General features: G+C 42.4%; 1 protein-coding gene across 4 annotated transcripts in view; it reads left to right on the top strand.

Annotated features, from left to right (window-relative positions):
• Window positions 1–14382, top strand: part of Shab (potassium voltage-gated channel shaker cognate b) — a 117149-nt gene that overhangs the window by 66068 nt on the left and 36699 nt on the right. For all 4 annotated transcript variants that reach the window (XM_022845701.2, XM_022845698.2, XM_086971328.1 and 1 more), the window contains 2 exons: window positions 9509–9698; window positions 10489–13641. In XM_022845701.2, coding sequence (XP_022701436.1) covers window positions 13354–13641 — 288 coding nt within the window. In that variant the 5' untranslated portion in view covers window positions 9509–9698; window positions 10489–13353. The remainder of the gene's footprint in view (window positions 1–9508; window positions 9699–10488; window positions 13642–14382) is intronic.

The raw sequence follows: 14382 nt of genomic DNA, 5'->3' as shown, positions 1-14382 counted from the left end.
AACCTGCGTCAAGCAGTTGACATTTCTGCGGCCGTCACAGTCGTAGACGCCGCTGCCATGGGACGCAGATGCTTTTCTCCAAGCTTAACCTTTTACGTATGTACGTACCTATATGTCATAAGGTGCATTACGCAACGAGGTCTGCTGCGAGACAGTCGAAGCAGAAGGAACGGCGGAAGGATCTGCTATGTACTATATTTACAATGTAAATATTTTCGGCCAAACATGTAACAAGTCGTCTTCTGTGAATCGGCTGGTTTCCAAAGTGTTTCCTATCTTTCTGTTGTGCGATTTTCTCTATCCATATAAAGCTATAGAAACAATGTCTACAGGCTAATATTACTTAAAATTCAAACATAAGGAACGAGTGACTCGGTATTGCCGATAGCGACGCTGCGGCTAGCCGTCCGCCAGGGGCGAAGCTGTGGAAAATAATATAGCACAAACCAGCCAGAAAGAGACATTCTGAGATGACGATAAACGACCAATGTATGAGGAAAGAAATAAACGCTCGCCAGGAAGACGTGTTCATTCAAGTAAACGATAGCCTAGATTCACATCTAGAAGGCAACTTGCTTCCAGCAAATTGTCAGGCAGGTGGTAACTCTTTAGCGACTAAAAGACCGGCGTAGGTATATACAGCTGTGTTGAATAGTTGATTCCGCCTTGCACATAATTGCCACAACTGCTGGTAGCGACGTTGCCCATGAGCAACATCTGTGCCATTTGCGTGTTTTGCTGAGTGCCTACTATAAGCTCCACTGGTCGGCGTGGGATCGTACAATGGATATATTAGGGGTCGCCTAAACGGAGGATTTTTCCTATTTTTTTGTTTCTAAAACTGTATCTAAACAAAAAACAGATACCGCCACAACAGGGCTGTCGCCAAACGTTCGAATAAATGCCCCCTTAAGAAAAATATAGACAGCGGGGCATAACACAACACGACGGGTATCTAATCTGGAATCAACTTTATAGCAGTCATATCAATGTAGGGATTTGGTATCGTAAAGTCTAGGAAGTTATTTGTCTGCTATTTACTATGACAGCCGCAACATTTTCTAGTTTTATTCAACTTCTAACTTATGGTTATACGATATGAGTGTTGGTCTATAAGTGCTTAGTTAGAAATTAATCAATTTGGCGACTCCTGGACTACATATATAACATGCCAGATGTATAATAGGCCAAGCCGGTTAGTTTGTTTAGCTGTGTCGTTAGTCACAGTTAGTTCCCGGGTGCTTCTAGTGCAACCTACTATTAGGTTCATATATACGAGACGATATTGTATTGTATAGCTGGAAATTTTGCATTCGTCAACATGCTGTACTATAGTTTTATAGACGTAATGTCGTTTGATAGGTCTCTCTGGTTAAATTTCTATCGAATAGAAATCAGTATATTGCTTAGCGTTTGCGGCCGGCATACGTTGAAATTGACTGCCTCTAATGACTCGGCGGTCCAGCACATGTGTAGATTGGTAGTAAACGCAGCTGGTAGGCGGCCGTTCGTTCTTGTGCGATGTTAGCTCCAGCCTCAAATAGGATGATCTATGATTCATCTGCAATCTTCTTTGTTTTCCTTACGTTTCCGATTTGTTTATGATATGGCTACCGCTTAATGGCCGTCCATGATATCGATACGATCCAAATCAGGCGTTTTTTTCTACATTTTGTCATGCTTAGACAATGCCATCAACAATGACCTGTCTACTGTGTGTCAGAACCTGCCTCTGTTAATTCTGATTGCTAATATCGTATTGTTTTTCTCCACAAACGTTATAGAAAAAAGTCATAGAATATGATAAGAAAATAGTTCGCAAAACGTCATACATTGGCGCAACTGCTGATTGGAAGGAAAAGAGCTAAAAACCAAACAATCTGTTCTTCGTTCTGTGCCGCTCGGTAATTATCGTCTGTCTCTATGGCAACGACTGAAACGGCTGCCTACGGATTTGATTAGTACGGATCTGAAATAACACCATACGACGGTTGTCCCGAACCGGAAATATACTGGCGTACCAAGCGAGCGTATCGGACGAGATATTTTCGTGAAGGAAGAGTTAGCGGAACACGAGATCAGCAGTAAAATTAGGAGCAAAAATAGCAGCGACTGCACTAACGGATGGATTGATAAGCGGACATTTATAGGGAATATCCAATATTCTAAATACAAACACTATTAAAAGTCGCTTATTTTGGCCCACAGAGCCGCTTTGCTGTTTGAACGATTGTGCGCTGCTATTTATGCCTATGCAACGGGTTAACCGATCTAAGTTACGTTAAGGTCGAATGAGTTACCGCGTAAAAGCGAGGCCAAAGTCGGGTCTTGTCGACAACACGAATAGCTGAAAGATAACAAATCGAAAAGAATTGTTTATATATGAAACTAAAACACGTAATATTTTAAAATGTTGCTGGAAACAACGGCTGGACATCGTGTTAACTTCACGTAATATAATAACAACTATTATTTTTAATAATAATAAAACTGCTAAGCAATAGTATCGCGTAGACAGACGTTCTCCCAAAAACTAACATAAGTTTTTGAGTGTGGTGGGGCTCGAATCGAATTCCAGTCAGTTAAATACGGAGATGTGACTGACATTAAAGCCCTGTAAAAGTAGCGTAATACAACGAGCGCCTTTTGCCGTTCAAGAGAACTGTGGTGTCCGTACGTGGTAGGAGGACACAGGGAAAACGACAAAAACTTTTACGGCAGCTGAAACAGCAACATCACTGATCAGTAAACATTATCGTGGCTTGATAATTTTTGCTAGGCTGCGAGTTATGGTCTGCTCCTAGAAGGTAGCGTGTTCAAGAGTGGATCTCATGGTAGCTTTTTATTTTGTTAGCTAAATGGAGAAAAATGAAGAAAAAAGAGTACCGCGGCATGAGGTGATACATATTTTTTTGTTTTTTTTTTATTTATTTAAATTTATTGGCTTATCTATTTGTCTCGAAATTTCGACAGTTTCAATCAGAGTTGACTATAAATCTACAAAACCAATTGCTAATACTTACACAGTAAGTTAAAAGGTCTAGCCCATACAACATCTTTGGAAGTAACGCAGTTTATCTTCCTTCTGCCAGACACCACAATGCGGTCGTCAAGTATTACATTACGATGTCGGATACAGATTAAACATCTTCATTTATTAGGTTCACGGGCAGAAAGCCAGTTCCTTAAAGGTCAGCAAAATTAATGACTCAGAGAACGCATTATAAACCTGTCTTTTTTGGTTCCTTCGAACCCTCGCCCTGGACTGCCTCGTAGTTTCCAACCCTGGGGTTTCTTGCCTACTGCTACGAAAGCCATGAAGTGCCTTGTAGTCACGCAACCTCTAGCATTATTGGCCTATAGACCTTTCTTTCTAAAACATTGACAGTTGCGTTATGTATCGCTTGAGGTGGCTACTTCAGACAATCAGCGGTGAATTTCGGAGTTATTGGTCATGAACGTACCGGTAAGTCTTGCCACATGTTAAAGTATACCACTGGGAACTTTTGGCTTAAAGACCGCTACCGAAAACGCGTAATTACTCTTTATTTTTTGACACTAGCACTTTTTTTTCTTTCTATGACATTTCTACGATATTTTTCCATGAAAGGCTCGAATTGAACAAGCTTTGTATTGCTTAAACCTGCAAGTTCATAATCTACTCAAAGGCGAGCCTGGTTCTTCGAACAAAAACCTTACGATCGTTAGCCCGCTACGATTTTGTTAAATTGGGACGATATCTGGGTCGAATCCGCAAAAGGAACCGTTCCGGTGCTCTTGTTTCAACACGGCAATTAAAATCTATCAACGACGAAACGTACGAATCCAGCGATTCTTAGAGACACGAACAGGTCCAGCTTTAAAATGGCCCAGTAAGCATCATCTCTTTGCGTTAAGTGGCGCGCGATTACAAAACACGTATATATACAACATGAAAGAATATTTAAGCTTGAAGGCCAGGGCTTCAAAGAGAAATCCCAATTGAAGTCATAAGTGTCCGCCATTGGAACTGGACTTGAAAGCAATATAAATATTTTTAGGACTATCACATCTAGCCATTTTTCAACCGTGATATATATATTAATCGACGCGCTGTTTAGGACAAGTATTATGATTGCCATGATGAGATAAGTATGAAAGACGATTCTAGACATATATTGGTTACACTCTCTCGGTAAATGAGAATGTCGGATACAAAGCCATTGAGACGCTATGCAATCCAACACTAGAAGGTAAGTAACCCGTATCTGTCTAGCGAGCTGTCTGTTTTTTAGCTAAAAAAATTCAATCGATTCACACAGATATAACACGTGTAGTGTTTAGAGCCTAACTTTATAATAATAATGTTCTGTTATTAACGAGCTCCTCGAGAAATCTTTGATCGGCCGTCGAATACGATTACCTACCCAAACAAGGTGCTCAAGATAGGCATCATTTAAGTTACAATAACATACCGGCTTGGAACGTTCAATAGCACGCACTGAATAGTTAACTACAGTGGTAGACGGCCTGATAACGACTTGATCGATGTCTGACACCGCAGTTATTAGTAAACATTTTGGTTTTCTATGCTAACATAACGGCTCATACTATCACTGGCCTTAACAATTCTATATAGTTCGATAAATATGGTGTTGCGTGGATTTACCGAGATCACTTCTTGCCCTGCAGCATATATATCGATTTGTCGGATAAACATGGATTGGTTAGTTAGCTTTACAATCACATATCGTAGGTTATGTAGTCAGTCGTATCGGATCAACGTGCCACTTGCTGAAATCTCGCCGTATTACACTTGCTATTAGAATTATGTTTTTATTCAGACTGAGAATAAAGTAAACGATCGCATAGTAATATAGCTGACGGTATAATGATCATCGATCAGCATGGCGCACATCCGACGGATCTAGAAATGTTATTTTAACATAAAAATAAAAAATACTTTGATTTTACGAACGATTCATACCTTTTTCACACATACATGCATGTATGCAGAAAGCATGTTCTTCTACTAACTGGCTCTGGTCCAGCATGCGCAGCCATAATCAGTGTGACAGGTTTTATGTGACTATCCTTCAATACGAAGTACGCAACACTGATGGTTCGTTGATAAATATCTGTTCTGAGGATGGTCGTATACTGTGATTGCGTTAGGGTGCCATCATAAAAAGCGCAAAAACGTATAATTTCTGAGAAATCAAGTTGTTATAATTTATTTGTAGATTTTTATTTCAGTTACTTTAATCACTTATGCCTTACTTTTATCACTTAGTGAAAAGTATATTGGCAGGTTTCCGTTACGAACGTCGATAAAACTGGACGTACTCATACTTAAAAACAACGGGCAGGTTCTTCGCTAACGACCCCCACGTTTCATGGGGTACACAAATTTCCAATAATATCCTTAAGTGCTTGCCTACATATTCCTTTGAAACTCACGTTAGATAATGTTAGCGGGAGATTATCGGTTAAGTCAAATTACATCAGGCTTTAGGATGCAGTGTCAACAACTGTCTGGTGGGATCCAACGAAGGCAGCAAAAGCCAACGAAAAAAAAATCGAATCAAACACCCAACTTGGGCAGTGCCCAAAACTTTCACCAAAAGATTCTCACAAGCCCTTAGGACAGTGCATATGCGTACCTCGAAGCTGTAGCTCGGCAATGCAGCTAACAGCCCTTTAGAGACTCAAACGACCGTTGTTATGTGCTCGCACGTGAAATCGCCATCATAGGTAGATCGATCAGTAAGATAACGAAGTGGGTGCAATCGAGTCCTGGCCCGGCCAGCTAAATGGGAACCATGTGTGTGTGGCGTTCGTATAGCTTTGCCCATTGCATCAACACGAAGCATACGCCATATCGTAGTGGGCATTTTCTTTTGTTGCCGATTACCCGTAAAACACCTGTAGAATAATGGATATTAGACCATGGGACAATGGAACTCGACCCCATAAACTATGTGGGCAGGCTTAATCCTTTACTATAAGGAGGAGGCTGCCGTATCGTTATCGGCGTTCTTTACAAGGTTAGTTCGCGACCGAAGACAAATTCGTCTGCTGCGTTTGGCGTGTTTCATGTGTACATTTCACATGTGTTCATTCGCCGAGCCAGTGACTCAATTGAAGTAAGGTGCTTATTTACCTTATCTTATTTATCTATAGGTCATAGGTATTTGGGTACCTTTCAAGAAGCCCCGAAAAATCAGCGAAAATCTCAGTGGCGCACATAATGTTTACCTAACTTGAGGTGGACATAAGTTGAGTAGTTAGCGTACGATTTCGATGAAGACTTGTTTGTTAATCGCTTCATTGACAGTCATGCATGCATGCATGCATTCGCTCGCATTAGGTTCTCGAGTACAGCTTTGTTTGCTACCTATGAATGTGTCTGTAAGGGTAAACTTTTCGACGTTCCAAACAATAAACAAGTGAGGTTACATGCGACTTACACAGCCACGTAGGTCCCGATTAAGTCTGAATGTAGATATCATCAGCCTATAGGAATTTATTATTTACACCAGCTATACGACATGTGTTGAATGAATCGGTTGATTGACCTTCTTGCCATACGTAGCACTGGCCTTCGGCCTAATTTTTTAAAAATCAACCAAACTACTAGAGAATGAAATACAAAAAAATTGCCACGCTGTCTTTTTCATTGTGACACACATATGTGAATGGTGATGCCAGTATCTTGACGAGTTAACCACGAAACGACTTGTTCAATAGAACTACGCAGGCGCTTGCTATAGATCGGCGTCACGGCTGCGCGATGTGAAAAGAGCACTGAGACACGTAGCTATGCATAGATTGTCTCTTAGGAGCTCCATGAGGTGAAGACTTAGCAACACGAGTTGAACTGGCCTAGATTTGAAATCTAGCGTAGGTACCCTTCCTTGCGCTCTGGAAAAGTCTGTTAGTCAGATCAATCAGTCATCAACGTTAGTGCAGTGAAAATCAGAATCAACGTCAATGCTTATCTAGGACGGTAGCACTGAACGCCAAGTTGGAAATCTCTATTTAGCTGATATATCAGCTTATCCTAATGAAACGACTATGCGTTTGGCGGGTATTTGATACACGGGACAGCCATAATTTATCGTCTATTGCTCTGAAGCTTATCTAAAATAAACATGTGCTCGTTGATTGGTCGTCACTGACACGAAACTCAATGCGTCCATAACAGCAGCTTTAGAGCTACGTATTTTAGATGGATATGGAATACCCGTGAGGAATCGTGGCATCATTTTTAAAAATGAAGGGCTTAGGCGCGCGAGTTTTGAGGCGTAAGCAGCTGTTCGGTGCCATGTATAGATGGCTAACACGGAGCTCACTGTGGGGGTGCCAATACGACCGACCGAGCTGCAGCATGAAGATAGCTGTGTTGAATATCTCTCTGACGTTGAAGAGAAGGCGAACCTCGTGCAAGATGCATCGCAATGCGTCATGTCGATACTTGAAATCGTTCTATTTCTGCTGGAAGGTTTTAGGCAGACGTTTAGTCTGGGACACGGTGAATAGAGTAGTTTGGTTCAGCGAGGTTTTGAGCACCGCTCAAGCGTGAAGAGTCTTCGCGATTGTTAGTGGAGGAAAAACAAACCATACTCATTAATTTTGGTCACAAGATGTTTCGCGAAATAGACGTCGATGCGGGCCTTTAAAGGCTGAAAAGAAGGATCTTGTGCGGTCAAGTTGCGTGATACAAATATGAACTTCATTTTGACAGGATACCCATTAAGGGGAGAAGTTACAAAAACGAAGAGATCACGTGGGTTCTGAGATGTAGATCTGTTACGTAATATGGCCGCTTACGAACAACTGTGCATATTTCGTGCGCAAGGCCACAAAGTTTTTTGAGGACATATTGGTGGATAGAAAAAACATAACATCATTATTACAAGGTCGACTGAATGAAACGCTGATAAGGCGCCGCCGGTGCTATTAAAGTCACGTCGGGGAGAAATCGCCAGAAGCTCAGAACTATTACTACTACCCTCGAGTTAAGGATGCCGATCCTAACTAAAACTAAGGATCCGCAATTGCTGTTTCTCCACGCATAGCTTTCCCTGCCGAAAATCCACTTAAGCAAATGCGTAGAATAGCTTCGCGAAACGTACGCTTACCTCATTCAGTCGTTTCGTTATACTAGTCGAGGGTATTTCTAGGCGCGCTCTTGATTGAATAAGTGTGTAGTCAAATTGATGATACCAAAGCGAGGCTAGTAACACGATTTGGCACATTGGATGTGCATTTTTTACGAAGACTTGTACTCTCTTCCTAAGCTGGACTAAAACATAAATTATAGGTTTCGCTTTTGTAGACGGCGTTCAGCAAGCGTTAGCGGGCTTTAACCCCCCTATCGTGTGGCAATGGCCACGTATCAATGCATTAGGTCGTATACCCCTTTCACGCCGTCATCGATATGCGCATGGAAATTGGCCATAGGTTCATTCATTCACTGGGTAGGCGGAACTTCATCACGGACTTGCTGATGCTTCTAAGTGCCTCTCAGTAGAAATAACGGAACAAAAAAGATACCTCGTATCTTTTTGCTGTTCGGTAATTCGGCAAACATTGACCCATAAACAAGCCGTAAGCAGGATACAAACAAGTCGGGGAAATCCCCAACACTGTCCCAACAAACAGTAGGAAAATATGTTAATAGCTCGCTGTCCGTAGTGTTATGCGAAAGGTCCGCTGTTTAAAACGTCCATCTTACAATACTCATCATCTATTATTTTTCTCATATAGTACGAACTCATATACAGTTGATGATAATGACCACGTCATAGACATAGTCGGACTTTGTCTTCACGGAGTGAAGGCCTGATCTTCACGGCTGTTGCAAACCGCTTACCCAATTCGAACTTCGACGAAATTGTATTTATTGTTTGGCGATCGTAAATAGCTGCAATAAGCGGTAGGTAAATGGTCCTAGATAGTAATACTAGAAAAAAAATAGTAGGCCAATATAGATGCACGAAGCAGAATCTTTGTGAATATTATAACATGTGGGGCACGAGATTTCTCGCCGCATTTTTCTTTTTGTCGGTGAAGGGTGATCTCTATCTAGTAAAAACAAGAGAACGTCCTTTGCCTTGCCCCGTATAGTGAAATTTGTTTGAAAACGTGTATCGTCTACTGCCATTAGGGTGTGACTATCGTATTTTAATCGACGATTCCTTGCTAACTGTTAATTTCGTTACGCTTGAATGGAGACAAAGCAACGTCTCCATTCAAGATACGAAACGTAATTGGATTACTGACCCGTCGAATCCGTACAATTCTATTCCAAAGCAGTTGTGACGATGTTTTTTTGTTGTACCACCATGTTTACGTATATCATTCGAGGACCGCAGTACTTTGCGACACGTTTCTCTGTACTATGTCAAGTACCGTTTAAAACAGGTAGCAACGTATTTTTATCACGTAGAAGACGGTCCTGTAAGAGAAAATTATGAAATGTCGTAGTTTTTCGTTATTGTGCTTGCTTGTTTTTCGGTTTCAGTTAATTAGACGAGCGTTGCGTCATCTCCGCGACGCTACAGCGGCGGAGCGGTGGCTATGATGATAATCCAGCGGCCTCACGACTGAGATGCCGAGGCTGAAGTGGCTCAAACTTCGGTTCAAAGATCGGCTACCGCCGCCACCGTGAAGAATCCTCTCTTTGCTGAAACCAGAATATATCTACTATTCAAGTAAGAAATAGAAAACGTATTTTTTTACCATGAATTTATTCGCTAAAATATCCTCTAATATGCTGTATACATCTTGGCAAAGGTTTTTTTGTGTTCTAATTTTTATTGCGTTTTGCTTCATTTGCTGTTTATTGTTATGTACTTCCAAAAGACTTTTGAAATATCAAAGAGGCATTTGTTCTATCTTATTGTGAACTTATTTCTAACCCAGGTTAGAATCTAAGTGTAAGTAATTTTTTTCTTATCTCTATTTATTGACTTGATCAGTAAGTACTGTAGATCTATGTGAAAATGTTGGCCTGTCGGCCTTCTATTAAAGCCTTCCATCGGCATAGGTTAAAGATTCGCCCCCTAGCCTTATCAAAATCAGTTAGTTTTTCTATTATCTGAATGTTCGCATGAAATTGCCTAGGTATTTTACGAGTTCCAAATCAAGGCCCGTGCTCTACTAGACTACTACACTAGAAGGAGAACGCTGTTTCACGAATTCGCAGTACTATATTGTTTGTTACCTGTGCCTGAAATGTTATGTTTCAGTTAAAAAAGTATAAGCGATAGCAACGAATTTGAGACTGACTATCCTCTAACTCTCAGCTTTTTGTTTATTGAACACTACGTAGTCGAAGGGTCGAGAACGTCACGCGGTGGGCGAAACGATAAACCGAAAAGCTCAACTATGATACAATAGAATAGAACAGAAAACAAAAGTGTAAAAGAACACTACAGGTCCGAACTATCATGATCTCGAGTCTCAATAATTCCGTGTGATATTTATGGTGCCTGATTTCAGGATAGCGGAAGATCGAAGTCAATTCAGAAACGAAAGCGGCGCGGCCGAGCGGCCCAGGAGAGTGTGGCCGCCTCGCGTCGCACCACGGAACAGAAAACAACGACGACGACAGCAACAACCGACGCACCAGCCGACGACGCGACAGCCGTCACAGCAGCAGAAAGCTAGCCCGAGAGACAGGCCAAAGTCGCGAAGAAGAAGGCGAAGGCTTAAAACACCGTGCGGACCTATCCAGCTGCAGGACAGGTTTCTGAAATAGAATACTGCATGCCTGGATGTCGAGCGCTGTGTTATAGGGATTCAGGAATACAGATAAGCGGAAGCCATATAATAGCCGACATGACAAGCGATTAACAGAAGGCTAAAGAAGTGTGTTTTATAGAACTGCACTGGCCGTTAAAACATTTTTTACGTCGTTGAAGAGTCTCTGGGAAAGCTCCCAGACAACTCCAGCTGTTGTGCAGAAATCCAGCGGGATTCAAATAGATAAATATATTAATCGAAGGAAAGGCAAGAAAACCATAAATAGACGCTGGTGCGGACGGAAACGGGGCCATTGGACGGAGGCAGGACAGAATCAAGGAACAAAGCTAATACAGGTTTATGTAGGAAACGAGACAAAAAAAAGTAGACATATATATATATATATATACACTGTGTTATGGTTTAGGCTCGAGGATGCTGACGAAGCGACCTTATGTATGAGCTCTTGAAAACATCTACTTTTCGAAATACGGATAAGTGACCAAGCTTTGTTAAGAGGACAACGGCAAACGACAAAAAGGAAGATATACCATACCTGTTGCAGCAGCATTCTTGTACAAAGAAAACAAATATCGATAAACATCCCAGCGTAAACAACAGGTCGCTTTTTCTACTAGAAAGAATTAGACACGCATCAGAAATCAGAAAAAGAATAGATAGGTACAAACAGACAAGCGGACAAAGAGAAATACATACGTGGAACTACAGGGAGAGAACACCCGTGCTTCGAAAAGGTTGTGGTTAGACAGCGCCCCCGTTGAACTCCTGTTGCTTCAGTGTTTCAAGCGACGACGAACGCAACGACCGGAGTGAAACACTACATAGAGATCCAATATCAACTATGAATAAAAAAAAAAACGCTGAGAAAGAGAAATCAGTAATAGAAACACCACTGTGAAGTGTATTCAGTAATATACTATCTGAGTAGCGCGCCACCTGGGGACGTCAACTACCGAGGGTGTGCGCACGACTATTGAACGACGTTCGTTCCGATCAAGACGATAGCACCGGAGGAACGTAAGCAGGGAGTATGCAATCTGGTTACAGTAAACCCCAGTGATAATAATAATACTAATTATTATTATCGTCTTTCTTCTAACAGGGGAGCGATCGTCACGGCTGCAGCTATTGCTAAGCGATAAGAGAGCTTCGAAACTAGTCATCCATAAAGGTTTTAGTTGGCTTAAGATCAGAAAACGGCGATCTATGGCCTCCCATCAAAAATAGATCAACACGAAGGACACTAATAATAACAATAAGGCCAAAAGCAACAACGCATCATACCCTGCATGGAACTACCATATTGTTAACACTCTTAACTGTAACAGAGACGACGCCAACGTCAGTTATAGGCGCGATAAAGGTAGGTGGTAATACGTCGCGCGACTATCATAAACCCGTAAGCTGAAAGATCGATTTCGTATCGAAAACAATTCGAGTAACTCCTATATATATCCTATACGCCGGCGTAGTAGAAAGGCAGTGATCGGATAATCTATCAGTAGAGGAAAATTACATAACGGAGTGAAGGCTTGAGGGGTCGAGAAAGTTTCGTAGCGAGCGAGACGATAAACCGAAGAGTTCAACTATGATACAGTAGAATAGAACAGAAAACAAAGTGTAAAAGGAAGAACCAAAAAGCATAAAAACGCAAAAGAAGGAAAAGGATCGAACGGGGAAGATAGGTCGCAGGACATCTTTCTACGAGAAGTCGACAAACATTTCGTTCCCGGTCACCGTTCGTAAAGGGGGAAAATATCGAGGAAAATAGCAACTTACAAAAACAGATCCAAACGCCGCGTCATCCTCGCCCCTGTGTCGCACAGAGTCAATCGTCCCAGACATTATATAGACCGCTAGTTGCTGCGCTGCTAAAAACATAACAGCTGATAAATCGCAAAGCGGCAAATCGTCAACGACAAAAAAGCTATTCAGCCATTCCGGACGGCGACTGCCGGTGATACAAGCCAGGTTCAGCTTTTCCAGTCAGACTCTCGATCGCGCCGTGACCCGATCTTCGGCCGAGTGGCCATTGTGGATCTCCGACAGCTGGAGCCCCCCTCCCCTGCAGCCGCCATTTGTTCTCTTTCTGCGCCAACAGCTGCACCAACTTAACTACGAATCAGACTAGTGTTTACGTTACGCTAGCAAGGCGGAAGTGTCGACGAGTAGACGGCCACGACCGACAGCAATCGATTAAAACAAGGCCACGGTAAAACAACGGAAGTTGGGTAATTGCCGACACCGGCATCGTCTACCACATCTACGCTGTTTGAAAAAGCGTCGTGAAGCCTTTAGCGTGAACCAACAAGGCCGCCGCAGTCCATATTGTGAATCAGCAATATTTCTAAACATTCACCGTCTATCACGGGGATAGCAAGCACTATCCTTGTAGAGACTCAGAGGCACTGACAAATAGTGCGACGTAATGCGGATTAGTACAATTTTTCGATTCGTGATTGCGTCCACCAACGTCGATAAAACGAACCACTGGAGGTAAATCTCGCTTCAGGGTGTTGTTTTTTCCCCGCTGTTGTTGTTAGAAGAAAGTCAGGCGAGCCGAGTTAGTTGTGTAAACGCGATAACGTTGGTTGTGGCGAAATGTCATTGCCGCCAGGAGGAGCCACATCCGGTTCGGGGCAGGGGGGCGTCCTTCTCGCTCAGTCCCCAGCCGTCACTCACACGGTGCGCACTATCGTGCCTGTGACTGGAGGCGGCATGGGCGGAGGTGGAGGTGCAGTAGCGCACGGCGTGACGCCCCCGCTGGGCATCGCACATCGAAACTTTTCAAGATCGTTGACTGCTTTACCACCAGAGCCATTCATGATCATGCGATCCAAAGCGCTTAATAAACGGGTGGTGATTAACGTCGGAGGCGTCAAACATGAGGTAAGTAGAATATCAGAAATGGCAAGTAACATTTCTCCGTACCAGCAACTATGCGAATATTATCCAAACTGCGTGTTTCGGTTAGGCACGAGCTGTGCGGGCTAACTAAGGGAGAGAAGGCTCATAACGTGTTTCTTGACAAGATTGGCTTCACGGTCATCGATGAGGCGACAAAGTTTCTGAGTCGATGATAAACATGTTCTAACGTAGTTATTCGGTGTAAGTCAATAAATGAACAATGGATCTCCGAAGCATAGTAACAGTGAATATGCCACCTAATAGAAGGCCCCATAAGCAACAGTCGTGTGACAACCGCAAATTCGCGAGATATTCCAATATCAGCGTCTTCGATGATGTGTACACCAATATTTCTTAACCTCAATGAAGCCTAAAGCTCTCTGCACCAAGTTTTCTATCTCGTACCTAGTAAATTGTATCTCTAAATGTATCGAGATATTGATTGAGCCTTTTTAGGAAAAACTTTTAGAGTGTAACAATCCTTTTGTTCGTTCGAGTAGGCGTATCCTTGACAGACAAATATAACTTGTGCTTACATTTGCGCAGCGGCTGAAAGGGTTGACAAACGGCCTAACAATCTTCTACGCTGACAATTGCACATGTAAATATGAACAATCCCTACCGCTATCTAACTAGACCTATCGGAATACTTGGCCGGTCACAACGCCCATATCCATTCTATTCTGACAACTGACTTGAATTTCGTCACTTTTGCCAGCTCTT

Source organism: Varroa jacobsoni, unplaced genomic scaffold (genome assembly GCF_002532875.2).
Source record: "Varroa jacobsoni isolate VJ856 unplaced genomic scaffold, vjacob_1.0 scaffold_1188, whole genome shotgun sequence".
Classification (NCBI taxonomy): Eukaryota; Metazoa; Arthropoda; class Arachnida; order Mesostigmata; family Varroidae; genus Varroa; species Varroa jacobsoni.
The sequence above is the reverse complement of the archived record's forward strand: the minus strand, read 5'-3'. Positions and strand labels throughout refer to the sequence as shown.